At 42.5% G+C, this 26,348-nt stretch overlaps 1 protein-coding gene across 3 annotated transcripts in view; it reads right to left on the bottom strand.

The window, feature by feature from the left end:
• The window catches only part of PTDSS2 (phosphatidylserine synthase 2), a 40,640-nt gene extending 15,465 nt beyond the window's left edge, over positions 1 to 25,175 (bottom strand). The window contains exons 1-5 of one of the 3 annotated variants that reach the window (XM_083839527.1): positions 24,985 to 25,175; positions 15,713 to 15,814; positions 10,302 to 10,384; positions 3,320 to 3,387; positions 506 to 640 (exon numbers count right to left, since the gene is read on the bottom strand). In XM_083839527.1, coding sequence (XP_083695653.1) covers positions 506 to 640; positions 3,320 to 3,387; positions 10,302 to 10,384; positions 15,713 to 15,814; positions 24,985 to 25,118 — 522 coding nt within the window. In that variant the 5' untranslated portion in view covers positions 25,119 to 25,175. Of the gene's footprint in view, positions 1 to 505; positions 641 to 3,319; positions 3,388 to 10,301; positions 10,385 to 15,712; positions 15,815 to 17,379; positions 17,405 to 24,064; positions 24,413 to 24,984 lie in introns of those variants that run through there. The other 2 variants (XM_083839528.1, XM_083839529.1) reach the window with 2 other exon arrangements.
• Positions 25,176 to 26,348: the final 1,173 nt, after the last annotated feature.

The raw sequence follows: 26,348 nt of genomic DNA, 5'->3' as shown, positions 1-26,348 counted from the left end.
GGTAGACCCAAAGAATTTAGTGCTCCGCAATTGTGGAGTTTAAAGCAATCACAATTCCACTGCCCTTGAATTTCAAGTCCTCTGGTAGCCAGCAAGAAACAATAACCTGACAGTTTGTGGTATACAGAAAGGTCCAACTTATGGGTTGCTTGCAACATGCAACTTTTGAACTTCGTGCCTCAAGGTGACTGGGATTAGAAGATTCCTTAGGCATGCTAATAAATCCAGACTCTTAGGGGAAACAGGTTTACATCAATAATCTGAGAAACAAGGATTGTCCAAGTTTACCCCCTTTCTTGGGCAGTGTAATTAGGATACAAAGAAGCACATCTCCATCTGCCAGGGAAGTGCAAGGAAGAGAAACAAAGAAGCTAGAATCAGTCATGACCTGCTTCCTGATTTAGCACTCAGAAACACTGATGACTGCGCTTTCAAGTTTTTAATTAAGCAACCGTTACAAAAAAAAAGTCAGACTCACTAGCAAATAACTTTATTTGTTTCTTACCCAGATGTTGTGAAATGGATCTGTTTCATTGCCAGGATCATAAATAAGGCAGTTGCCACCGTAGTCTCTTTCTGGCAAAGGAACACCTAAATTTGGATCGATGTACTTCATAAACTGTCTCCCATCTTGTACAGTCTGCAAAAGGAACACAAAACCCAGGTTTTCCTCTTAGTAAGTGCTAATGGACAGAGAAATACAAAGATAACTTATATGAACAGCCTATCTTCAAAAGGGTGTTTTTTAACGAGTTGCAAAACAATTCTTAAAATACATCTACACCTCAGAGCATCACATAGCACATACACCTGAGTTTCCAGACCTCTAATGCCAAATACTGAAGACAGAAACAACTAAAAAATGAACTTGAGATTTCTTAAAGATAAAAAACAAAAAACAGATCTTTAACTCAGTTTCCTAAGCTACTCCTCTACGTCCCCTCTCCCCTAAAAGCTTAGTACTTGAACTGACACACAATTCATCCTCCTCCTTTCTGACCCTTTTGCCCTTCTTCTCTTCCTGAGGGTAAACAAAAAGCAGTCAGCAAACAAGGAAAGGTTAATTTAATGTCTGCATCTCCTACACTAGTGGCCTCCTGGTTTCCTAGAATGGGAAAGACACGGCTGCAGGAAATGCAGCTCGAACAAAATACAGCACATACGAGCATCAGTAGATGGAACATGCAGATCAAGTGCTCTGTTAGCAGGATTTGTCTTCCACGTGTGCTCAGCTCACTTCAGCTACAGAAAGTTGAGAACTGCACCAAAGTTTCATGGCTGAAAAGAATGAGCACTGCCTGTTGAATAAACAGCCATTTCCAATAACATCCCACTAGCAGCACAGGTAATAAACCCTGAAGCAAACTGCAAGGAGAAAAATTACCCAACTATTTGTTATAGAAGGTGACCAAGACCTGAACTAATTTACCGGTCACTCACACAAACGTTTACTGAATGGGCATTTCCCAATGAAATCGATCACTGCTGTGGTCAATGTTTTACAGCAGAAACATCGATGACAGACAGATGAATAAGCTAGCAGATACTAAAAACTGAGGAACGACAAAATTAGTTAATAGCAATAATAAAGTTACAGAATGAAACCAATAAAGTCAGATTAACTACAAGACAAGTTTCAACTATGAGCGAACTTGTATTTACTTTTTAAGTAGTTTAGTCACTAACTGACTCAGCAGAATTTTAACCTTACTTAAACTTGTGCAAAAGTCATAATGTATTTTTAGTAAGGAGCTGGGCACCAGCTAGTGAGAGTCCTTAACAACTAAATGGCTGGTAACACAACATACTGCCAGAGGAAAGCAAAGCAGTTCCAGGCTTTCTTATGAGAATTCAGAACTACAACAGTGCTATCAAATAAAAATGAAACACATTATTCAGTTTGGTTGCAGCTAGTCATGAGTATCATTTACAAGGATGCCTGGAAAAAATAGAGGGTGACATGAAACAAACAGTAAGAACGTAAGAATAAATTGGAACTGAATAAATATTCCTCAGTGGTGAGGAATAAAAAAAAAAAAAGGCAAGACAGACCTGTTCATGCTTGTGAAAGGGTCAGAACTCCACTCCCTCCAAGCAGGACAGGCAGCCTGAAAGAAACCCTAATGAGACATTAGGGCCCTGCGTAAGGGTTTACACTGAACCCCCAAGTTATGCCAACAGGACAGAAAAAACATCTTGTTCTTTACTGACCTACTGCGGACACATTCCAGCTGCCCACTGACACAACAAGCCAGCCAAAAACCAAACCAAACCAAACAACCCACACCAGACTTCTTCACTCTTAAAGAGAGCTTCTTTTGAGAAGACTCCAGGAAGGTCAAAAAGAACAAGAAATGCTGGAGCCAAAGGAAATCTTTGATTAACTGGAAAGGGTTTGATCAATATTAAGAACTTGTTTGCAAAGCAAATGTCCTACTCCAACACAAAGACAGCTGACAGGTTGTGACCCTTCTGAATTCTAGTCCCACTTCTTAAAGCTCTTTGGCCTCTAGAGGCAAAACATTGTATTTTTAAATACGTTCCTCATCATCATCTTATCTAAAATGATCAGTTTAATGCTACTTGATGAGTACACAATGGTACTTCACAACCCTTTTAAGATGCAGAGCACCAAATGCTACTGGGATGTCAGCAGGAAGGTACTGGTTGAAAAAGATCCACTGGCAACTCCAAAACCTAACACCAAAAAGTAGCCAAGGTCTGACAGAGCAGAATGTTTAACTGCCATTGCCCAATATCTCTACATTTGCTTTGGCTTCAAGTTATACTGTCGCCTGAGGAGATGACTACAACAACTGGATTGTGTAACTGAGGAGAGGGTAAGTCTCCTTCAAAGCCTAGAGCTCTTTTTTTTTTTTAAAAAAAAAAAAAGTATTCCAAGGCATTAAACAAGATGAATTCACTCCACAATCTGCAGGGTCTAAGAAACTAACAGTTGATATGCAACTTCAGCAGCGAAATCAAATCCAGCAAAGCAGAGACTAGATGTCAGAAGAACTAACTCCTGGTCATTTGATGTAACCAAGAATATTGACTTTTTTATTAACTCATTTAAGATCACTTCGCTCTGGTGTCTAACGTGGGCTGAGATTAACTGCAGATCAGGGGAGACAACAGGGTGAAATATTTTGAGAATATAATTTTTCTTCAACCTAGAAGTCTCATTAAATAAAACAATCAACACAAGAATGAAGTAGAGCATCTTCTGCAGTCAGTGAGGATCCCAAAAAAACCAACACAAATGATTTTATACCCATGTTAGACATCTATCTACTGAACACCAGTTTAAGGTACTTACCTGGAACAGTATGAAGATGAGGAAGAGTTCATACACAACGCTGACACACAGCCAGAACCTCCAGTAAGCTACAGAAACAGACAAACAGGATGTCAGCAAAAGCTTCAAGAAGAATAGTTGTCAATTATGCATCTGTTGCAACTTAACTAAACATTTCAAGAAGAGATGCTCTCACCAAGATATTATAAAGCTCAGTATTCAAAGTATTTGCTGTCCTTCCTGAGGGGACAGCCAGAAAGGCTCGTTCAACTACTAGAAAGGCTGCTATGCAAATATGCCAGAATTACTCTGGCAATGACCAGGATCAACAAAAATGCTTCAACCTGATGAACTAAATATTTAAGAATTAGAAGGAATATTTGCCACTTACAATGCTTTCTAGCAGTCCTTGGAATGGAGCTGTATCCTTCCTGAACTGACCTTATTTCTTCCTCCACCGTCACATAACCTGATCTGCCCAGCTTTGGTTTTTCCAGCCTATCATGGCTAAGTAGCTTGGCGAACTTCTACCTGTTTATTGCTAAAATGGCTAAAACTAACACCAGCAAGGGGGACACCTCTGCTTTTGTTTGTAAGCCCATCTTCTTCCCTGAAGACAAGGTTTTTAACTTGAAGGGCAGGAAGCATTTCAAAAATACCAAAGACGTTTTCACTTTTACTAGGAACTCAATACAAAAAAAAAAATATGAAAGGCTTAGCAGGTGCTAGATGCAAGACCAATGAAATCATCTGATGCTCTCCATAATAAGAAACATCAGGCAAAACTCATCTGTCAGAGCCTACCATCATTTTTCACCCTCACCAGATGTGTGATTTCAGCTCTTCCCAGACTGAAGCAACACCTGAAGCTAAGGGGTACACAAATTAAAGTATTTGTGCACTTTCTGCTCTGTCATTGTCACCTCTGTTCTTCCGTAAGACTCAGTCCCCAAGTAATAGGCTCTCTGACTGTCTTGGATACCAGCTTTGTGGTCCATGGGCTGCATTCATGCTCCTAATTCATCCTACTCCAACCACAGACTGCTTTGGCCTCCATTCCGTACAGTCATTTCTGGGCTCTGGAATCTCATCCAGCTTTTGGTTAACTCCTACAAGGGAGGAAGCAGGTTAATGCAGAGCCAGCATGTGTGCAGACAGAGCACTCCAGCATTTTTTCCTAATCACATACAAAAATTTATCCAAGGTAGTTCAGCAAAACTTGACTCATTCTAAGTGGATATTTAAATCTCGCAGTAACATTATGTACTAATCACTTCGGAATGATTTTAATAGACTTTCCTTCTGGTGTTTCCTGTTTACACTTACAAAACCAAGCTCTCCTTCCATGGCTACATGGAGGTGATGGTTACAATTGGGCTGGGGCAAAGAGGAATCAAAACAGTCATCTGTAAGGTTGAGCAGAGACAGCAAGCAATTCCACCTCCATGTTCATGGTTTGCCATGAAATAAAAAAAAAAAAAACACACACAAGCATCTTCAGGCACAATTTAGGCATTTCTCTCTATTAACTCCAATGGAACTTAGATATGTTAATGCTTCATAGTCAGGACCACGACATAGGTAATGCAAGAACTCAACATCAAGTATAGGCTTGCAAACTTGTTTATCAGCTCAGAACCTGAAATCATCTAGCTGTGGTGTTGCAGGACTTTTTATAGGCTTGTTTGCCCCAAAACAAAAATAAATGTCATCGTTGCCCTGTTGAATCATAAGTAGCAAAAAATGAAGAAAAAAACCACATTTTAAAAAGAAGCCTCTTATCTGACAGCCTGCTAAAGACACAATCATTAAAATAGATTGAAATGTGAGAAGGCGTGACCTTTTTTCACCAAAACTGCTGAATTTAACTTAATCAAAATGGCTTACTTTACACTTCCAGAGGGGGGGGAAAAAAAAAAAAGGAAAGAAAAAAGCAGGTGTGGCCTGGATAACAGAAAGTTTAGGGCTCTGCAACAGATATCACTGGAAATCCCGAAGTTTTAAGATTTTTACTTGAAATTCAAACATAATTGTAATTGTTTAATTATGCAATAAGATGAATCCTTTTCTCAGGTGTCAGTTAAAAACAAACAAAAACAACTCTAACATATGCTATGAGGTGTTTTATGACTTTTTTTTGTCCCTTGGTCACCTTAAGAGAAGGAAAAGCAGAGTTCAACCTGCCTTCTCCTCAGAAAGGCAGCAACTAGTGCCTCCTGCCCAGCTGTCTTTGCCTAGACATTGTAGAAATGGTTATTTAATACTTCTGTCCCTCCTTCAAGATTTGATTAACTTGCAAATCCATTGGCAAATTTCACTTGGAAGGACTGACTGAGAGTGTGCACCCTCTTGTCTTTTCTAGAATGCTGCTTAGGAAAAACAAACAAAAACGTCCACTGGTCAAAGATGTATTCGGGAGAGACAAACTTCTCCCTACACTGGCACCACTGTACCACGGGAAAATACTTCAGGTTTTACAAGCAAATCTGCAGGATAACTTGAGGGGAAAAAAAAAAAACCAAACAACACACCACCATATTTCTATTTAAAATGTGTTTTGTGTTTGATAACATTTTCTACCCCTTCCTATGACTGCAAGAGTAAACAGCGTGTTCACACCAGAAGTAAGAATTAGCTTTTCACTTACATTTCTACAAAAATTGTTTCCTTTATACATCACCTTCAGACTAGCAGCCTTGGCAATGCTGCTTTTTTCTGACCTACGGAGCCTTGTCTGACAGATTTTATGCTCCTCGCAGCCATAAATGTGGCAGACTAACTCTGAAACCAACGTACACACCGTTCAGATAGCAGAAAAATCTAAACCTGCAGCTGAGCTTTTCTTCTCCTACGTACATAAAGTTCTGGCAACAGGTGATCTGCAGCTGCTGAATACACTCAGCAATGCTCAATAAAGCAAAATAATTAATAAAAGATTAAGATCTGGTTGCAATTTAGTGTGCTTTCTCCCCAGCAGACATAAGCACCCAGGAGGTTTTGAAGACTACTTTCTATCTGTACAAGCACAGCAGAAACAAGATGTTTTCAAAGCTGTACAAAAACATTGTGTTCTCTCTCTTCCTGGACCAGCCTCAGCTATAAAGTTATTTTTGGCATACCCCTATTATTTGTTTTCCTTAAATGCACTGTCACCGTGAACCTCCCTCAAATTAGGATTATCTGCCTGATTAAACAGGCCTCAACTAATCATTTACATACCTGAGAGTTTAGTGATTACTATGCTCAAACACTAAACTGCTGTCATCCTTGGGAGACTTAAGAATATTTAACAAGAGTGCTGCCTGGCCGAGTGCTCAACCGGCCACTTACCCCTAGTTATCATCACAGGTTTGAGTTTAACCTATGCAACCTGAAAGGCTGAGTTTAATAATAATAATAATAAAAAAGGTATGTGCCTGAACAAGGCACTTATCTTAGAGCTGTTAAGTGGGTGGCACTTCGTAAGCGCTAATCAGAAGTTGCACAGGACACGAACAGGGAGAAGTGCCTGCTCTGGGCAGCCACATGCCTGCTCAAATTACTTAGCACAAGGTTTTTCATAGCGAGCTCGGGTTCGGGAGCACCATCCCGTGACCTGAGATCAGTGATGTGATGGAGTGACCGAGGGAGCAGCAGAGGGAACGCAAGCCTTCAGAGCAGTCCTATCTCAGTCTACACAGTATTTCATTGCTAAATGTAAGGCTTCAAAAATATTAAGTGGCTAAGTTAAGATATAAAAATAGGAGTTAAAAGCTCAGCTTGTCCAACCCCCTAGATACGGGGTAATTTATTTCACCCAGTCCGTGAAACTATCGCTATCCCAACAGTCCAATGAATTTATGTACAGACAGTAGTGAGCATCCAGATTCCTGAATTGGTAAAGGAGCTGTCAGAAAGGGGCAGATCATGAACTATTCTCTAACAGAAGGATTTCTTCACTGCAGAATTACAAGGCAACCAGCTGCTGCACCTGGTTTTATCAGCAGCCTGTTCTGTCAATGCTTTCTCACCTGGGACAGGTACAGAAGAGATCCAGTTTTTGCCTGCTCATTTTTCTAGCTACTTCAGCCTATGGGTTAGTTAGGAATATCGTGGTTTACTCTCCAAACTGCTTATGCCATCAGGAACGATGCATTACATCAAATAACTGTTGACAAGAGTTGTGAATATTAGATGTGTTCTTGGGGCAGTAATAATCATCTCAGAAAGTTACATTAAAATTACAATATGGGCACGTTGTCTTAACAAAGACGATAAAGCATCACTGGACCCTTGCAACATTACATCATTTGTATGCTCAAGGCTCCATAAGGGGAGTTGACAATAAGAATCAAGAAAATCTTTTAGCTGCAAATACTAAGAAGTCGGCATACTGATGACCTATATCCATGACCCATATCCATATCATTTTCGCATGAAATGCATTACACTCTCCGCATTTAGGTGTTCACCCACCAATAAATGGACCTGCAGGCAGAGTTTAAGATTTCACCCCTGTGAAATATTGTTCCTTGGGGATAAGGGCATATTCTCTTTTGCTACATGGCTTGGAAGCTGTTTGCACTTTGTTGAGCATGCTAGAGGCACTACAAACCAAATGGAGGCTTTGAAGCTAATGGTTTACAGGGAAAAAATGGAAAATTGGATAAAAAGTAGGGAAAGTTAAAAACATCAGTCTTCCCTAAATAACCATACATATTTCTTTGTGTAATAGCCCTATATTTCTGAATTATGGTAAAACAATTGGTATGGGTCCATGTGGCAAATTATTACCTAGAGAAAATGGGTCAGAAAATCAGTAGAAAAAAATGGTAAAGCTGAATGGGCAATCAACTAAAACTGACATAGCCAGTAATGCTGAAAGGGAAAAAAAAGTCAGTCTGGAAGGCTAAGTGTAGAAATGGCCAAGTCTGGAAATCTTAAACGCTCACATAGTGGCTAAGATCAATTTTGTTAATAACCTTAGTGGAAGGTAGATTAACAACACAAAACACACAAACAGCAGCAGCAGGGAAGGCAGGGACAGCAAGGAGAAAAATCAGATGACCTCAGAGGAGATAACCTCAAAAAAAAGGAGTAATAGAAGAACTCATAATATAGTTTCACACTTAGGAACCAGTAAGTTTTCATACACGATGTTAGCTCATCAGCAGAGTAACTGAAGGATTAGCGTCACCTGTCAGACTGAGCTGCCACTGTAATACAGCCATGAAAAAAGCACAAGTAACATGAAGTCTGCCATCAGGGTGCTCCCAAAGACATATTGTGAAGCTTTAATGCTGTCACGAAAAACATGAGCACTACCAGGTTTGGATAGCCATTTTCCAAGAGGAAAACCCAAAACACACACAGAGGGCTACTAAAATGTTATGGGGTAAACAAGCTTATGTTGAGGGCGAGACTAAAGGCAAAACTTGTTTGCTTTAGCAAAACCAATGGTGAGATGGCATGAATTGTGTATATATAGATCAGGTGGATAAACAGAGTGAGAAGAGCTATTTAAACAGAAAAGCAACACAGGCACAAAACCCAAACCAAAATATAAAACACCTCTGAGCTGATGGTAAATAGGTACAGACATACTGAATAATAGGCCTCCAAAATCACCCAGCTACCATAACACCTAGCCACTTCTCACACACAGCTCAGAGAGTTGGTGTAACAGATCTGATGGGGCTGTATGTGATCGTAGCGACCTGAATCTGACCCACAGGCTTTCTTCTGTCCTATAAATGGAAGCTGCGCACACCAGCAGCCTGTACTTCCAGTTCTTTTGAGATGAGATCTTTCTCTTGGAACAGCACCGTGAAGCTAAGGTCAGAGACTCAGCTGCCTGATGGACACTTCCCAGTACACCCTCCACAGCCCTCCGTAACTGGAGAGCTGACACGGCATCTCGGGGGCTGCAGCACCAAGCCTCTGCTGCCTGCAAGATTGCTGTTCTCATTTAAACTGGCACCCAGGTGTCTGGCTGCGACCATGGAAGTATCTGCTGTCCTGGTGAACTGTTGTAGCAGCCCTTGAAAAACCACTCTTCAGAAGATCATCTCATCTAACAAGCTACAAGAAAGGTGAATTAATACCAAAAAAAAACCAAACCACATTACTAAACTCAGTATATAAAGTGACCGAATATATGACAAATTTGACTGTCAAAAGATAATCAGCGTCAGTCCCCTAAGTGCTGTCTACCACCTGTGTATGTTACCGTCTTGGAAACACCAGATCAGTCTACACTAGCAGTTTGCTGTACACATCTACGACCTTCGGACTTTCTCCATCCCGTTTGTCTTACTTCGTTCTAGGGAATAAAAATGACTTCTTTCACAGACAAAACCACTGGATGTTCTCAGACTGAAAGCTATGACAGGAAAGAAGCCAAATATCACTTAAAGGGAGTAATTTCTCTTACATCAGGTACCAGAATTAATTGCAACTTTAATTAAAGAGACCTCAAAAAATACGAACTTCTGATCAAAACCTTAAGTTTACAGAGATGTGCTGTGTGCATTGCTCTAGAACAATATCTGCTTTCATCAATGTTTTTAGCCTGCCTGCTGTTTCTCATATAAAATAGGATTCCTAAACTGAAAAGTTAATTTTTTGGCATAAGAAATATTTCAAGAATATTATGTAAGCCTATATAAATTCCCTTAGCTCTTTCTCAGTGATTCACAACATCTAAACATAGGCAAAAAGATCAAAGATGTTAAAATTCTTCACTCGATATAGCAGTACAAAGAAGAGGTTTTATGTTATGGTCTCAAACACTCTCAGGACTTACAGTCTTACACTGAAGGATCACTGTGCTGTTTGGAATACCTTGGTACTTGAGGAGGGTGGCTGGAAGCTGGGAGGTTATATAAGAACTGTGCAGCGTTAGTGTGCCTATGTTATGAGTTAAATTATGACTTACCTCCTCTGCAAGTAACACAAGTACTTACATTCAGCATAAAATGCATTTTATCAGAAATATTTGCATAATTTAAGTGACTTAAATTACCTGGATGAGGTCTTGAGAATGGTCCATCTTTAGCTTGTGTAACTCCAAAACACAGAAAAACCAAAATACTGGCAACAATGCCTCTGAAAGTAAAAAACAGAACAGACTATTTATATTGCTTCATCTTCCCAATGAAGTTGTAAATTGTATTCTTAGATATCAAAAACATCTGGTCTTTATTTCTTAACCTCTAAACATGTCAGCCATTAAATAGATCCCTTTTGGAGAATATGTTTCAGGGAAATAGTATAGGATGTTTCAGCTGGAAAGGACTTACAAAGATCATCAAGTCCGACTGCCTCTAGGCAACAGGTATAGGAAATAGGTATAAATTCCTACACTTTACTTGTGGTTTCACAAAAGACTGTCTCAAATGCCCAAGCCCACCCTCCTATCCTTCTCCCTTCCTCCCCACTAGCTGCATGCTTCCATTCCTCAGGCAGTCCAGGAGTCTGCTGGATGAGTTTTCAGTGAGATCAATAACAAACCAAAAAAGAGCAATTTCTTGATCCACACGATGAGTCTTAGGCTTTAAATGATCATGACATGTACAGTCAGTCAAACACTTCCCTGCGTCTCTGACTTTCATGCACACTACGTCAGCAAGACACTAAATGGAGAGATTTCTTCCTGTTAAATTTTGAGGAGCATCTTCTCCTCGCTCCAGTAAAATTCCAATGAAAGATCATGAGGAACCATTGAAAAGCCATTTCCTGGGTTGTCTCTACTCCAAAAACATTTTCTCCATCAACTGAAGACAAGGAGAAGCTTTTAAAATTAAACCAGCACTGTTGCTATTCCAAGAGCAGGAACCATAATATAGATCCTACATAACGTAATAGAGACATTACTGTATCAGACCGTAGGACCAGGTATACCAAGGATCCACCACCTTATCCCAAAACCCTAAGCCGCAGTGTACAAGCTTTTCTCTCAACCTCAGCAACATAAGACCTACAGGAGGACTGCCATGGTCCTGCCATCCTTCTCCTTCCAGGAGGCAGCAGAATGAGAGGGATGAGACTGGTTCAGCTGAAAACTAACCTAGGAACAGAACAATTTAAGTTGGGTCAACACACCACTCACACAAGGAAGGAACACAGCAGCCCCCATTTGAGGCTGAACTGTTAGCTTAAGCCATTGCAGATGCAAAGCTTTAAAGGCAGCCACATAGCTCCAAGAAGAGATTTGTATTTTTGCATTTTGTAGCACATAACTATACACGCTGCTTTGCTCACTATCATCATGCTCAGTCATGAACCAACATGTCCAAGATTTTTAGGCCTTGTAGGGTATTCTTCCCAAAGCTAGAGACGACCTGAATCTAAATCACCACAGGAACTTAGTTATGTTTCTTTCTAAAATCCAACCTCAGCCAAACAGCAGATGCAGCAGCAGCGCCAAAATAAGCTGTGGTTTCAATTTTTTTTTTTTTTTTTTTTACTTCAAGTTCACCATGGGAAGCTTTGAAGAAAATCACAAATCTGTGTAATAGCCATGCCAGCTCCATTACCTTTTTTTCCTCAGTGACCAAATTCATATCAACATACTGCCTCCTTACGAAGCTTTCAAAGCCTAAGCAGCAGCTTGTCCTCCTGGCTCAGCACAGCTCCAAGTAAGAACTTCTCTAGGATTTGAGAGGGGTACAGGGTTTGCCGCAAACTACATCCATGAAGGTACCCCAGAGGGACAAGGTTTATAAGTTTCCCTGAGCAGCAGATCAGGAAGGCAGTGCCTACAAAAATAATTTTAGTGCTTAACCAAAAAAGAAAGGGAAAACACAGCAACAGCTTCGGTAGTACAAGCAGGCTATTGTTTCTGTTGTTTTAAAAGAGTCGATTCAGAAACACAAGACAATGAAGCCTATGAGTTGCTGTGTACCACTCTCTGTTCCAGGCATTTAAGCAGGCAGCTCCTGCTCCCAGTCCCTTCTCTGGCTGTACCTATGTTAGCAAGACTGCTACAGTCCCCTCAGGGCTCTGACCAGACGAAGAAGTGGCAGACAGAGGCCTAGCCTCTCTCTTACCTTGTTTTCTTGGTAGGTGTTCAGCAGCAGCTTGCAAACACACACACCCCCAGTCTCATTACCATGGCTGAGCAATGATCAATTATGCCAGAAGCCAGCATAGACAGGCATCTTAGAAGAGAGACTGATTTACAGCTTGAAATTCAATATAAAGCCCTGATGCCTGCAGGATTTTTTAAAACCTGAATGCATTTACATGTGTTTTTTTTTTTTCCCTAAAGATCCCTTGCTCAGCACTCAAAGCATTAGTGGATTTCTTCCACAGCCACGGTACACGAAGGAGGCCGCTGAGGATTTATTTAGCTGTCCTCAGAGCTGGAGTGCGCTCCTGTCGGCTCCTGCTTAACGGGAAAGGAGAAGCGCCAGCTGCCAGACGGGACGGGCTATGTCAAGGCTACTCTGAATGCTGTAAGAACTCTGTGAATAAAAAGCCTTATCGATCAGACAGGTTTTGCAATGCAATATCTCTTTGGCTAAGTAAAGTTTCAACTCTCTTTACAACAGAGACAATCTGATCATATATATTGCATGATCACATCAACATCTTTGTGTATGATCCTAATAAACTTTGACTAGATTTATGTACAAAACATTCCTATATAACTTATAGTACAAATAAAAAGATAAAATCCTCCTTTAATTGCTCTAACACATAGCAGGAAGGCAAATGGCACTCAAATACCAGCACATAAACAGATGCAAGTATGAATCCCAGCTCCAGATACCACACCCTGTGATCTCACAGGCTCATGCTCCAGAGCGTATTTCGTGCATCATTTCTCCCGGTGACTTACTACCTCTCACCCTGCCCTCACCTGCTGCTGCAAGTGCCTGGGTGAAGCACTGTTACAAGGGAGAAAATGGGAGCTTCGCATGACTTCCTGCTGCTTTACTCAGTCCAGGAAACAGCAGCAGCAGACAGCACAGCAATTTGTGTACTTTGCTTCAATTTCATGGTTTGCTCGCAGCCTCTAATGCAGTTCGCAAGCAGTCTGGCATCTCTTAGCATGAGCTTGAAAACAAAAGAGATTTAAGTGTCTGCAAGCACGTATTTAGACTTTGCACCTCCAGACAAAAACACTGCTCCACTGTCATTGTGCAGCAGTTGGAAATAAAAAAGCGTGACAGCCAGAGCCACTGCTCGTTGGTAATAAAATCGCCGCTGTTCATTAAGCAGGCAAGTGTTCCTACGAGATATTTGCCAAGTGACAGTCTCACGCCGGGCCAAAATTTTTGATCAAAACACATAGCAGCTCTTTAAGGAGACTGAAAAAGTTTTCAGGGTAGGATGAAGTATTTTAAGTTATGAAGGTAAAACGAACCTGTGAGAACTGGGGATGTGGATATACCTAAGTATGTTGTGACCACCTTGCTCCTGCCTTTGTTCAAGTACGCCCCTGGAGAGCCACACAAAACTGGTCAGGAACGATACAACACAAGCAAGTGCACAGAGGCTAAAAAGGAGGTTAAGAGCACTGGCTGGAACATGATTTGAGCTTGAACCCTCTGTGTTTGGCAGCGCTTGATTTGGGAAAGCGCTTGCCTCAAAGACCTTAGAAAAGAGATATAAGTAAGGCCAGATAGGACTTCACAGAAAACTGACACAATGCAACAGACAGTCACTTCCATCCCTTAAATCAGGTCCATGGCAACAGAAGCAAAGCTTTGGAAAGGCCCAATAGGACCAGTGTTATTTCTGCGCTGAATTTTAGCTTAGGATAAAGTAACGCTTTGACTGAGTTAATTGCAATCTCGGAATTCAGCATGTAGCTGGCATGGCTATGGTAAGAGCATAAGGATGAAGCCTGAATGGAAACAGAGAGGTATCCTTCAAAAACAATATCTGAAAGACCTTATGCAATTCTCAGATGCTGGTCTTCAAGTATTTTTTCAGCTAGACGTTGCAGGCAGTACTCCACAAGCGGAGATGTGAAAGTGATCAAAGAACATCCCCTACTCATTGCTTGGTTTATGCACTACTGGTTTTGCACTATTATGTTGATTTTTAACAACCGCAAACATTACTCCCTGCCGAATTTGAAGAAAGCAACATCTATTTCATGAAAGAAAGGTTAATCTGATGATTAATCTGCTTTGGTTTTGTTTTTGTTAAAGCAGTAAGGGCTCTAATCTCAGTAATAAGATATTCCACTGAGTCACCTTCTATCTGTCTTATCCCCTAACGATGTGTCATCACTTCTCTTTCAGCTTTTCCACTTCTTTATTCTGAACTACTGTTCCAGAGGATGTCCCACCTCCATCCGCTGGCTGAACTCATTGTTGTAACGGGGAGTAAAGTGGCATTTGTTCACATCAGAGCCTTGCAGAAATTTTCCCAGACCCAGACAGGCCACTCTGTTCCAACTTGTTCCATTTCAACCCCACGCATAAGAATACAAACCCTCAGCTCCGCACACATGCGAGTGTGAATTACATTAACTACAACTATTGTGTAACTGATAGAATAACAACTGTCTCAGGAAATACCCCGATTCCTGCATCTCCATGACAACAAATGCCATATCCATATTCACTGTAGAAAATGGAAAAAAAAGTAGGAAGAAATCCTTTCATAGCAAAGGGGAGAAAAGAGGTGTTATATTTAAGAAGCCAGACAGGCAGGAAACGATGATTTTCATGCTTATAACAAGGATGCTTTGCAATCTGTAAGCACCACTTTAATTCTTAAAACATAGTCAGATTTTAAAAGACCACTTTACTTACCCTTTTTCGTTCCCTACTGTATTTCTTTCTTTTTTTAAAGAAGAGAAATTCAGCTACACATTATCAGTTTAAATTGTGGTTTAATCTCATCCTTAATTTCCAAGAGTCTCCCTTTGGGCTAGAAGTTCTCATGTTTATTTTCAATAACAAATAAGCACCTATTAAAATCTGAAGTATTTTTTTTAATAAAATTATACTTAAGTGAGAGAAATTTAGTCACAGTTCACATGTTCATAAAGTTAGATTATTTTAAGGAAAAAGCAAAATCCTTGCCAAAGAAACACAGCAAATACCTTGAGGCTTTAGAAGAGTTTTGTGATTTGTTTCAAATCATACACACAGGGCAGCCACCAGGTATGACAGTGAGCAACACCGAACTGATTAGCAATTAAATTCAATGACCATCACCAACAGAACTTAGAGAGTTATGTTTGCTTTTGTCACTTACTAAGGGTTTGGGCATTTGGGCCATGCAAACAAGTTAATACAAAAGAGCATTTGAGGTATCTTATAGTTCAGGTATCTTGAGGTATCTTATCCAGAAGATTAAAGCATGGAAGGCAACTTGTTCACACAGCTACCCTCTAGTAATACATGCCATATAGAATATTTACCTCTTTGTATTGTAATATTTACCTCTTTGTATTGTAAGAATATTTACCTCTTTGTATTGTAAGCTGTATCTTGTGGTGTTTCTTCAAGCAAGGTTACGTATCCCAGCGCACACGTGAGGATGAACAAGACTGTCAGGGTGTGAGCTCTCCTAAAATTGAGAAGAGAAAAAACTGACATCAGAAAGCAGAAAACCCCAAGTTGCTGCCTTTGAGTGAGCCCTCACAGTAAGGCTCATGTGTCAACAGCAGTCAATTCTTCTATAGGATTTTTTTTGTATTGTACTGCACAGGAAAAGGAATTTAGCATTTGCATGGAATTTAGTCACCAGGCTGTCATGCACTAGCACGCAAGAGAAGCCTATCACCAGAACAGGTCTTGCTCATTTTCCCTTGGCGTATCAAGTTAAGGAAGGTTTGGGCTAACGTGTGCTACGTGAACAACGGCAGCTTGAACAAAAATAGCACCAACTGTGCTAATACTGAGATTACTGGAAAAAAAAAAAAAAGATTTCTCTCCTGCTTAGTCAGGTACACACTTGCTGCTGCTGTACCACTGTCAGTAAAACAGCAATAAAAACAGCAGCTAATCAAACAGACTCGAGACAAAACCAAAGGATGCTCAAGCCAGACACAAGTAACTCCCATTAAAAAAAAAATAAATTACAAAACAACATCTCTGTATGAGAACAGCTGCAACTGTAAAAGTTCCGATGCTCCCTCTGGCTGCCTTATTTCTACTGATGCTCACAGTTTCATTTCATCTTAGCAGCGACCAGGAGGAGCAGAGGTTCGTGCCCGCAGAACCCCACGCAGCCATCTCTCTGCGAGGAGTTTCTGCTGGAACAACTGCGTCAGCAAAGGTGCCTGGCAAAGCTGGGTGGCTCTTCTTCTGCACTGCTAAAGGTGCAGCCTGGCTGGTGTAACCTACTGGCAAAGGCAGATCACGCTCATGCGCTGTTCACTTCCCCTTCCACAAGAGTCCATCCTCCTACACAAATTTTATGAAGGAATTCTTATGTGAAAGAAAGAAGAGCTAAAGTAAGCACAGGCAGACCCAGCAGCTGAGAGAACTGCATGGAGCTGGTTGACATGTAAACCCACATACCTACTGAGTATAATACACATAATATTCTTACATAGTGCGTGGTGCTTTTTTTTTTTTTTTTAAGTCAAAAATTCATTTCCTAATGAAAAGCCATTCGTTATTTTCAGTGGCAAACTTATCTGACCTCCACTGGGAAGCAGAAGCACGGGAAGTCAAGCCATTTAAGACCAAATCATAAAGACACAAATTGTATAGTCTTCTAAAACAACGTCTTCTAGTACAAACCATTAAAACAATACCAGCATAAAACATCAAGCTTAGAGAACAGAGAAACAGTGAATGAGAAGTACTGTATCTGACATGTATACATACATACCTTCGGATGTTACATTTTCTTTTTGTAGTGTTACATTTCCATTTTATATTAAAAAAACACCAAAGTTAAACATATGTTTACGTTGTACAGTGCATGAGAAACTGGAGATCATCACAGATTTCCAAGAACTCTGCTGATTCACCTTTAAACACCAAACCCAGTAACCTACCTAAAAGTGCTCTAAAAGTTAAGGCAAGCATTATTTTGAATCACAATCTGAAGTTCATCCTAGTCCAAAACACGGCCACTTCTCACAACATCCTTTTAATCCCACCGGAAAACACATGCAATACCTCATAAGCAGATGAAATCCTCTTCTGCCACTGTTAGAAAGGTGTTCAGTATTTAACGCTATCCCTCCTTGCAGTCCAGAGGACACAAATTAACCAGCTCCAGAAAAAACGAGAAGGATGTAGGAGTATTTTCAAAATTAGCAAGGCATCAAGATGTCAAAATAAACACGCAAAGGCTCCGCAGCAGCACAACCAATGCATTTTCCCGGCAAGTTGTCTTGCAGGATGCCACCTAACAGGTGATTCAGACACCACAGATTAATATTCATTTACCAGCCATGTGACTCGGGGCCTATTTTGTAACCTCCACGAGTTTAAAAAAAACAGACACAGCCCTCTCAAAGGCTACAGGACAGCGCGGGGCTGAAGGAAACGCCCCAATTCATTCACATCGGAGCACGGTCTCAGTCACTGCATGTATACATGCATGTAATTGATACAAAAACAACCTATATTTTGATCACAACAGAGTTGTTTTAATTGTAAGGCTGTGCGTTATATTTTATACCTGGTTTTGTTGCGTATTTTTGAAACGAGTATCTAAGAGGATACAAGAATCTATAAATGCTGTCTTCCATCATCTCATCACGTCCCAGTCTGAAGACAAATATGAAGTCAGTTACTTTTCCAATGTGCTGTGTCACAAAAAATTGAAAAAAAAAATGAGCTGTGAGCACATCCTCATTTAGATAAATGCACCTAGAAACTCGCCAAGTGGAAGAACAAAGATCTAGTTTCGTTCAGCCCTGCGAGGAGTCTGTAGCGAAGCAAATGGTCAGTGTCTGAGAGCTCCGTGCCCCTCTGCCTTTGGTTTATTTTGGTCTATCACCAACTTGAAATTCAACAAGCCCCCATGGTTAGTTAACATGGAATGAGAAGCTCTATCCCTCGTATTATCTCATCTCCCCTTTTAGCTGCGCCTTCACTTCCAGCTGAAGCGACATGGTCTCATAGCAGGTCTTAGAGATGGATAAGCACGTAAACATATTTTCAGTCTAGCAGGAAATCCAAAGACCGGGATGAAAGGCTTTCTGGCTTGGTTTGTCTTCTGGAAAGAGCAAGTTGACAGCTCCAAGCAAAAAATCACCAGTAGTGACAAAGCAACAGCAGCTGCTAGAGGTAGCAGGGCATCTTGCAAACCTAGCTGCCTGATCAAACAAGTTCAGGTATGTATTTATGCTTGCTTCCTTAACTTCCCACAGTCTGGAAGTTAAAAAGAAAGAAAGAAATCCAGTCACATGGAACAAGACAAAGTGTTAAGCATCTACAGCAGCCAGTAAAGGGGAGAGCACGCAGGAGTGCTTGTGAAGAATCAGTCAAGATGACTTAACCGGCATAAAGAGGGATTAAGTCTCCACGTATGCTCTGAAATAATGCTTCAAGAGGAAGACAGCCCAGCTAAGAACATCCAGAGCAAGGTAAGCATTACGGGAATTATGCAGAAAGGCTTATGCTCTCCTGGTTAGCCTAGAGCCTTTGGAGAAGGAAAAGAGCTAAGCTAAGCAGACCGCAAGTCTTCCCCTTAGCATTATACAAGAGTTTGGGCTCTGCGTAAGAAGCAGGGGTACAGACTGCTTTCAGTGCCAGGTTTTATGCCAAAAATCTCAGAAAACCATACCTAAGAAGACAGACACACAAAAATATGTAAGGTCAGGAAGGTCAAAAAAAAATTCACAATAAATCCTAAACTACCAAAAAGTCAGAGCTTATTTTTCTGCACTAGCATTTTTCTGCCTTTCTGTACCTTACATCTAGCTCTTTCCCCATTTAAGTTTAAGGGAACATTCAAGTGAAATATTTCCAGTTTTATTTTAATTAAAATACTTGCCATTGTAATTTAGCTAAATGCCAATCGAGAGCAATTAAGTCAGTCCAACAGACAGCATCAGTAACTACATCACTCCTTCACTGAATCTTACAAAGTAGGAGCTTTGCCAGCAAATAAATTCAACCCAAACTTCTTTTCTCATAGTAATTTATTTTCTGTCACATTTAGAAACTAGTTTTTTCAACAAAACGACTATCAGAGCTTTTATTTTCCCAAATAAAGTATATGACAAACATGAGGTAAGACAAAACCGTACGAATCTCTTCCTTTTAGCAGGTTGAGACAGATCAGCTCCCATTACTGAAAGGAGGCAGTAATACCCCAGCATCATCTCCTTCAAACTCCAACACAAACTAAAAGGGGCTTAAGTGTACGCGACCACACCCTTATCACCCATTTCTCTGCATTAATGTTCTTGTTTGTCAAAAATGATGCAATAACTGCCTTAAAACTAACCGCTGAGAACATGCCAAGGATCGATGTGTTAATCTTTTTGTCAGCGCTCTGTTGGAACAAAATTCCAAAGAACAGGCTGCGTGGTTTGTCCCCGATGTAAAAAGTTACCTTCATAGTTACTGCTGGCAAAGAATGCCAACAAAAACTATTCCCATCTCAGGCTGCCATCAACTTTTTTGCATTTTTTTCCCTTAATTCCAACTAATGGTGAAGTCTTAAAAGCATTTCTGAAAGTGATTTTAAAAGATGAACCAATGTCCAAGCTCTCCGCCTTCCGTATAGGTACACCTCATTTGACACCTGTGAATTTCAGGGAAACATGACAAATGGAGAGTAGGACAAATCCAGTATTTCAGCAACAGCATAGCGTTTCAGTAAGTTCCCATGACAAACATGTTATGGAAAAATACAAGAAAAAATTAATCACAGTGTAACACTGACCAACGTTTTGACATTCAAAACCAAAACTGTAACTAGGAGGGAAACAATTCCATCTGGATAGAGGCTTTTGAAACCTTCAACAACAATTTAACCTTTGGTCATAACTTGGTAAGACAACCGAAATGGGTGACATGAAACTCAGATGTTCACGGTGCACAGGGCCAAAGGAAGTGGTCAGGCCTCAGCATTTACAAAAAAAAAATGTTAAAAAAGTCTGTGACATGAGACCTCTCTCATCCACCCAGATGACAAAAAATAATCGGCAGCAACCAGAGGATGTACTTTGTCCTGTGACACTGCCTGAAAGCTCCAAGCACCCACATCTGCAACGTAACAGGGACACAGCTGGGGCTTTTAAACTGCAGCCTGTGTTTTAAGGTATTTAAGCTCAGAGATAATCAAGAAGTACCTGTTCTTAGACCAGTAACATGTCTTCAGCACATCTGTAAAGGTAAACGATGCCGATTAAACTTCTGTACATACTTTTTCCTTCCATAAGTCCTTCTGCTTTTACAAGTCAGTGCCTCTCGTAAAAACGATCACCCGGTAAGAGCAGCACAATAGCACGTACTCCCATAGAGAAACCAGAACAATGGATTAAAAAGCAAACCACACTTCAGCAAATTAGTCATTTGCCTCTGAATGAGAAAGAAGAAAAAAACATCTCCATTTATCGGTTCTACACAGTTAGCAAGTTAATCAAGGTTCCCAAAATGTTCATTTTCAAATACTGAACATTTTTATCCTTAAACCTGTCTAAGGATCAAAAATAAAACCTGAAATCTCTATTTCAGGTTTTAGTTTAAAGCAATGCCACTGAGACAGTGTTATTTTGCATGACAGATAAGGTGCAATACTCAAGTAAGAGCCCAAGACACACTTTAAGAAGCATGTTTTAAAAAAGGACAATAGAAGGGAATGAGAGGGAGGTGCCCTTCTGCCAGATTAAACTGCATAAAAGCAGGGAGCTAGTTCTTTGGGCTGATAATTTGTTTTGTAAACTGCTCCAGAAATCAAGTCATATGATGGCGCTTTGATGAGTTCAAACAAGAGCACTGAGGAAGCTCTGCGCAGAGAGCTCTGACCACAAACTCTTGCTGTGCACAGGACACACCATCATAAGCAAAGCAGTTTTCCCAGGATGAGGCTAATCCTGTGCACTCCTGGCATGCAGTACTGCTTGTGGCACGGTGGCGTGTCCTTGCACTCTCTCCCCTGGAAAGTACCCTCGGGACCCTGTGTTGGCTCCCAAGTTTTTCCCATCTTCCTTAAATAATGCTGGAGCACATCTACAAAAAAGAAATTGATACAGGGAATTAATACTAGACCTAAAGCCCCCCATGGGGCATTAAACTCACACGGTCTCTGCACAAAGATTTTTCTTCTGCTCCTCCAGCTTGCCTGCAGGAACTAGGCGACTCTTTCCTTTCGGGAAGGGGCAGTGCCATAACAATGCAACACTCTGTCAACGCATACCCTCAGCTGCAAGAAGAGTTAATACAGTCAGCAGGACTCGGTCAGATTGCACAACGACCTCCTGGATGTTCTAGCAGCCAGACACTGCCAGGGCATACCTAAATATTAAAAAAAGACAGGCTGAGCTATGTACCAGTACCGTATGCAATCGGATTAAACTTGGTAACTTCTGGGCAGGTAGAGAATCGGAAGCACCAATCAGCAAATAGAGAACCTCACCAGGGCCCACTTTAAAGCGTCCAGATATTAAGAACATGAACAGAAGTCCAGCAAATGTCAAGTTTCCAACAAGCCTGAAGAATGTTCCCTTGAAAGCGCTGCAGTCAGCCCTCACAAGAGGGGACAGAAAGGTTCAACCCAATTTGCAGCTCTTCTGTCTGAGAGATTCCCAAGATGAATCACTCACCTCTTCCGCCAAACGGCCTGTTAGAAAATCTCATGCTGCTGTAAGTTTAGTTTTTAAGAGATAAGAACTATATACAAGAAGTGGCTAAGTAATATTTTAGCTTGAATAACAATGCTGTATTTCCACAAATGGCTGCTTTGCACACAAATCTACCTTTCCAAAGAAATATTGGTGTGCCAGCCATCAGGAAAGATTTCTCTTAATATTTTCCTCAGAATAAAATAAGAAGCAGACAGGCTTTCTTTTCTTAGCTGCGATTTCTATGCTTTTTACACCACGCAGAACTTTTAGGATAAAATTATATGTAAGATGTAACCAGAGGATCCCAAACTGGTAATCAAAGAGCATCCAAGACGCAAGGACTGGCACGAAAAGAGTGACCACCGCCCTTCTGCCCCCCACACTGGCTACCAGAAGGGGAGGAAGGTTTCCTCTTCAAAAGAATTGCCACAAACCTCTACATTGATCATGCAGTGGAGATAAATTACACTATTTTACTGAGGTTCCCTGCTCCCCAACAAAAAGTCGCTGCTCCTCTTTTTCAGCTTCAAGTATCGGTAGGCATCTGCCACAGGTAACAGAAAGCCAGCTTCCATTGGATTTTGTTGCCTGCTCAGAGGTAACAAAAAAACCACAACCAAACAACAACAAATTCCCTGCTACCAAAAACCTGTAAGACACATCAGCATTTGCTCTTCTGCAGGTCACAGAAACGAAGCCACAGTGATGCCACAGAATACATGTGGGGATATAAAGAAAAAACAGTGTTTTTTTCACGCTAGCTCAGTACAAATGTAAGATCTACTATGCTTCAAACTGTACAGAAAAAAAAAAGTCAAAACCTCAGCCACAAAGGGATCCTTTGTTTGTATTCAGAGAGCTAATTCTGTAAGCAGACAGGCAAGAAACAGTCACAGGTACTGGAAAGAAGAGCAAACACATTTCCTAGGACAGCAGCTTGCCAGGCAGGCCTGAATATTTCCAGCACTCGGTAGCAGTAGGTGTTCTGAAATTAGTTCAGGCATAAGAGATCCAGCCAATCTGCTTCATAAAGCTCCTTCCCATTTCCTTTCCTTGACATTTCCCAATGGCAAAAAGAGCTGTCGAGGTACTGACCAAGCAGGTTCCCAGAATGTAATTAAAATACAGTATTTTCCAGGTTAAAGTCATTAGGACTGAATAAGAATACGGGCAATTATACAGCACCTAACCTGTTTTTCAACGTTTTAAAAAGATTTAAAAAGAGAAGACGGCTAAGAACTACCACCTTTCCAAAGCATTACATTTATAGCAGTAAAGTTACCTTTGCAAACTGAACTACTTTAAACTGATTTCTGCCTGTGTCCACAAGTCCCACGTTACTTAACGTTTCCAAACCGAGCAGGCCATGTCAGTAACCTTATCCAACAGCTTCTGAACTTCAAGGAGAAAAGGTGCTTTCCACGTAGCTCATGTGGGCAAAGACAGCGGGCACCTACCCTTTTAGGTTTCTATTTTCTGGAACCAGCACAAAAGCACTGTTAAGGGCCACGGGAAGAAAACGGCTCCTCTGAATCATTTTTCTTCTTGCACACAACAGAAAATTTAGCTTGTCTTTTGGTAAATGACGCTCAGACACGCAATGCCATCATGCATGGGTCAAAAGTAACAGAAGGGAAAACCTATAAACTTTTACAAGCATTTACACTCCTAGATGCCAGCACAAGTAACATGCAGAATTGAGTAATAAAAAAAGAAAGTCACCTGAAAATAGGTAAGTTAAACCTTTCTATAATACACTTGTACACTTGTCCCTGCTTTCCTCCTGGAACGAACTAGCTGATAAAGCAAAAGCCTTAAAGAAGGGTAGCACATTTGTACATCCAAGGAAAAAGTTCACCTGGACAAATGAACTGCAGTTACAGCATTTTAGGAGAACGAACCCGTACAAGCAGCAGACTATGTGCTGCCCCCACACACAACAAAAAGGTGCAGGAAGGCGAGATTACACAATAGCAGCATCAGGTGTTTTGTAGGCATCACAAGACCCCAGAAAAGAACTCCGTTAAGAAGATAACACGAAAGTGACAGCGTTTTACCCATTTTCCATTTATAAGAAGGCACTCCTCAGCAGACCTCGGCAGGATCCAGTTGCCCACTCATTCACTCAGCCTACATGAGGCAACGCTCATGTGCTCTGCGAGAAAGTTCCTCCTGTCCTTGAGATGAGGATGTCCCTCCGCTGTACTCGCACGTCAGCTCCTAAGGAGACCTCCTAGAGGTCCTGCAGGATCTAAGCGCTTCTCAGCGGCTCGTGCTAGCAGAAATACCACCCGGTATCAGCGGCTTCATCGAGATCCACACCCCCCGGGGCTCTGCTGCTGCCCAGATTGGCAGGGTCAGAGCCAAGCGTCCTCCTCCTGCTGCTCCCAAATGTCAGACCCGAGCCAAACCGTGCCGGCCCTCAGCTCGGATTCCAGGCGAGGGGCTGCAGCGTCAGCGGGCTTCTTCTCCGCTCAGCGATGAAGGAAAGCGGCGTTTGCTGTTGGGTTTCCTTACTGAAAGAGGACGCGCGCAGGTGCTGGCCGGAGCGGGTTCCTGGAGCCCCTCCAGCAGAGGAGGGATTTAAAAGCGCTGCCACGGGCACGAGCGCATCTCGTCCCGCAAGGACCGCTCGTACCAAAACCCACGGCGGGGAATCACCCCGTTTCTGGCCAAAAACATCCCCGTGCTTATCTTCCGAAGGGAGCACGCCACGGAGCTGTGCGGAACACCCAAGGGTACCGAGGGCTGCTGCCCTGCGGGGCTACAGCGAGCACCGACACGGGGAGCCACGGAGAGGGAAAAACAGGTTAAAATCCTGACAAAACAGGCACGGGCACGGAGGTGCCCACACGCTACGAGCTCCTGGAGTACCAGCAGACACCTCTAGACCCCCCCGCATCACCACAACCCACCCCCCATCGCGACACCCCCATATCGCGACACCCACCGGGAGCCCCCCCTCCCGCCTCCTCACCAGAAGAAAGTGTTGGTGCCGTCGTCGTACACCTCGGACTCGGTGCTGCGGCGCGGGCCGGGGCCGTCGGGCTGCTCCTCCAGGGCGGCCTTGCCCAGCGCCCCGCCGGGGCCTCGGCGCTCGCCGCGCCTCATGGCGGCCACGGCCGCGCGTGCCCGCCCGCCGCGGGTGCGCGCAAAGGCCCCGCTCGGCAGAGGGAAGGGGAGGGGAAAGGGCGGGGCGCGCCCCCGGCGAGGTGCGCGGGGCCGCGCGCAAGCGCACAGCGGGGAGGGAGGGAGGGGGGGGAGGAGGCTCCCGTTGCCATGGCGACCGTGCGGCCCGGGGGAGGCATGGCGCCGCGCTGCCCCTCGGGGTGGTTCCCTCACGGGCAGCGTCCTGCCACCCCCGGGGCTGCCCCCGTGAAGGGGTTGTGTCGCCCAACACGTCGCACTCCTCCCTGGGGCCCTTCTTTGTCTGTCATGGCTTCCTCCGTCCCCGCAGGCACCTCAGGAAGCTGTCCTCTGGGGGCAATTCCTGTGGGGGCAACGGAGGAAGGTGGAGGAAGAGGCCGCCGGGCATCTTGTCCCCGCCCGTGGAACGGGATGGTCACTGAGGTCCCTTCCAACCCCAGCCGTTCCATCGTATGATCACGGCCCCACACAGGTCGCTTCACAGGTGTCACTTCAAAAGTCACTCCGTTATCCTCGCTGCCGAACGCAAAGCGCAGCGCCCCCGGAGCAAGAAGTTCACAAAGCTTGTTGAAAACAGGGTGGGAGAAGGGAGCTGTGGCTAGCTGAAGGCTCAGCAGGGTTTCAGGCTGTTGACTCTGTTCAGGTGGCAGTTTCACCGCGAGCATCCCCAACGCCATCAGGAATTCCTGCCTGATCCTTGTGAATGCGCCTTGAGCGTGTGAAACCTGAAAATATTCTTTGTTGGGGGTGTTGTTACAGCTCACTGTGGCAGGCATTTGCTTTGTCTGCAGGAAAAACAAAAACAATTGGGAAAACAGCCCTTTCAGCTGTGACAGGACAGCGTTATGCTAAGAGTACACGAGTGCATCTCAGCTTCTGTAGACAGTAGCAGTATTTGATGCTCAAATTCTGTATTTGTTAACAAAAGTAATGAAAGAATGATAATTGAAGAAAATGGCTTATGTTTATACCTACTTGCCTGAATTATCTGGGGACAAGTGATCCTTGCCAGACTGTTCTGCAGCTTTCAAGGAGCCCAGAGTGTGCACTCCAGTTCCTTCCACCCCTGGCATCCTGGTTGTCCCAGCTCCTTGCAGATTGAAACATTAACTATTTGTAATTGGTTTTGCATTTGCAAAAGTGGCAGCATTTTGCTGGCAACGCTTTCCGTTTCCAAATGGGCAGCCTGACCAG

This window comes from Anser anser (genome assembly GCF_964211835.1).
Source record: "Anser anser genome assembly, chromosome: 5".
In the NCBI taxonomy this organism is placed as follows: Eukaryota; Metazoa; Chordata; class Aves; order Anseriformes; family Anatidae; genus Anser; species Anser anser.
Note: the sequence above shows the minus strand (reverse complement) of the source record. Positions and strands in the feature narration are given on the sequence as shown.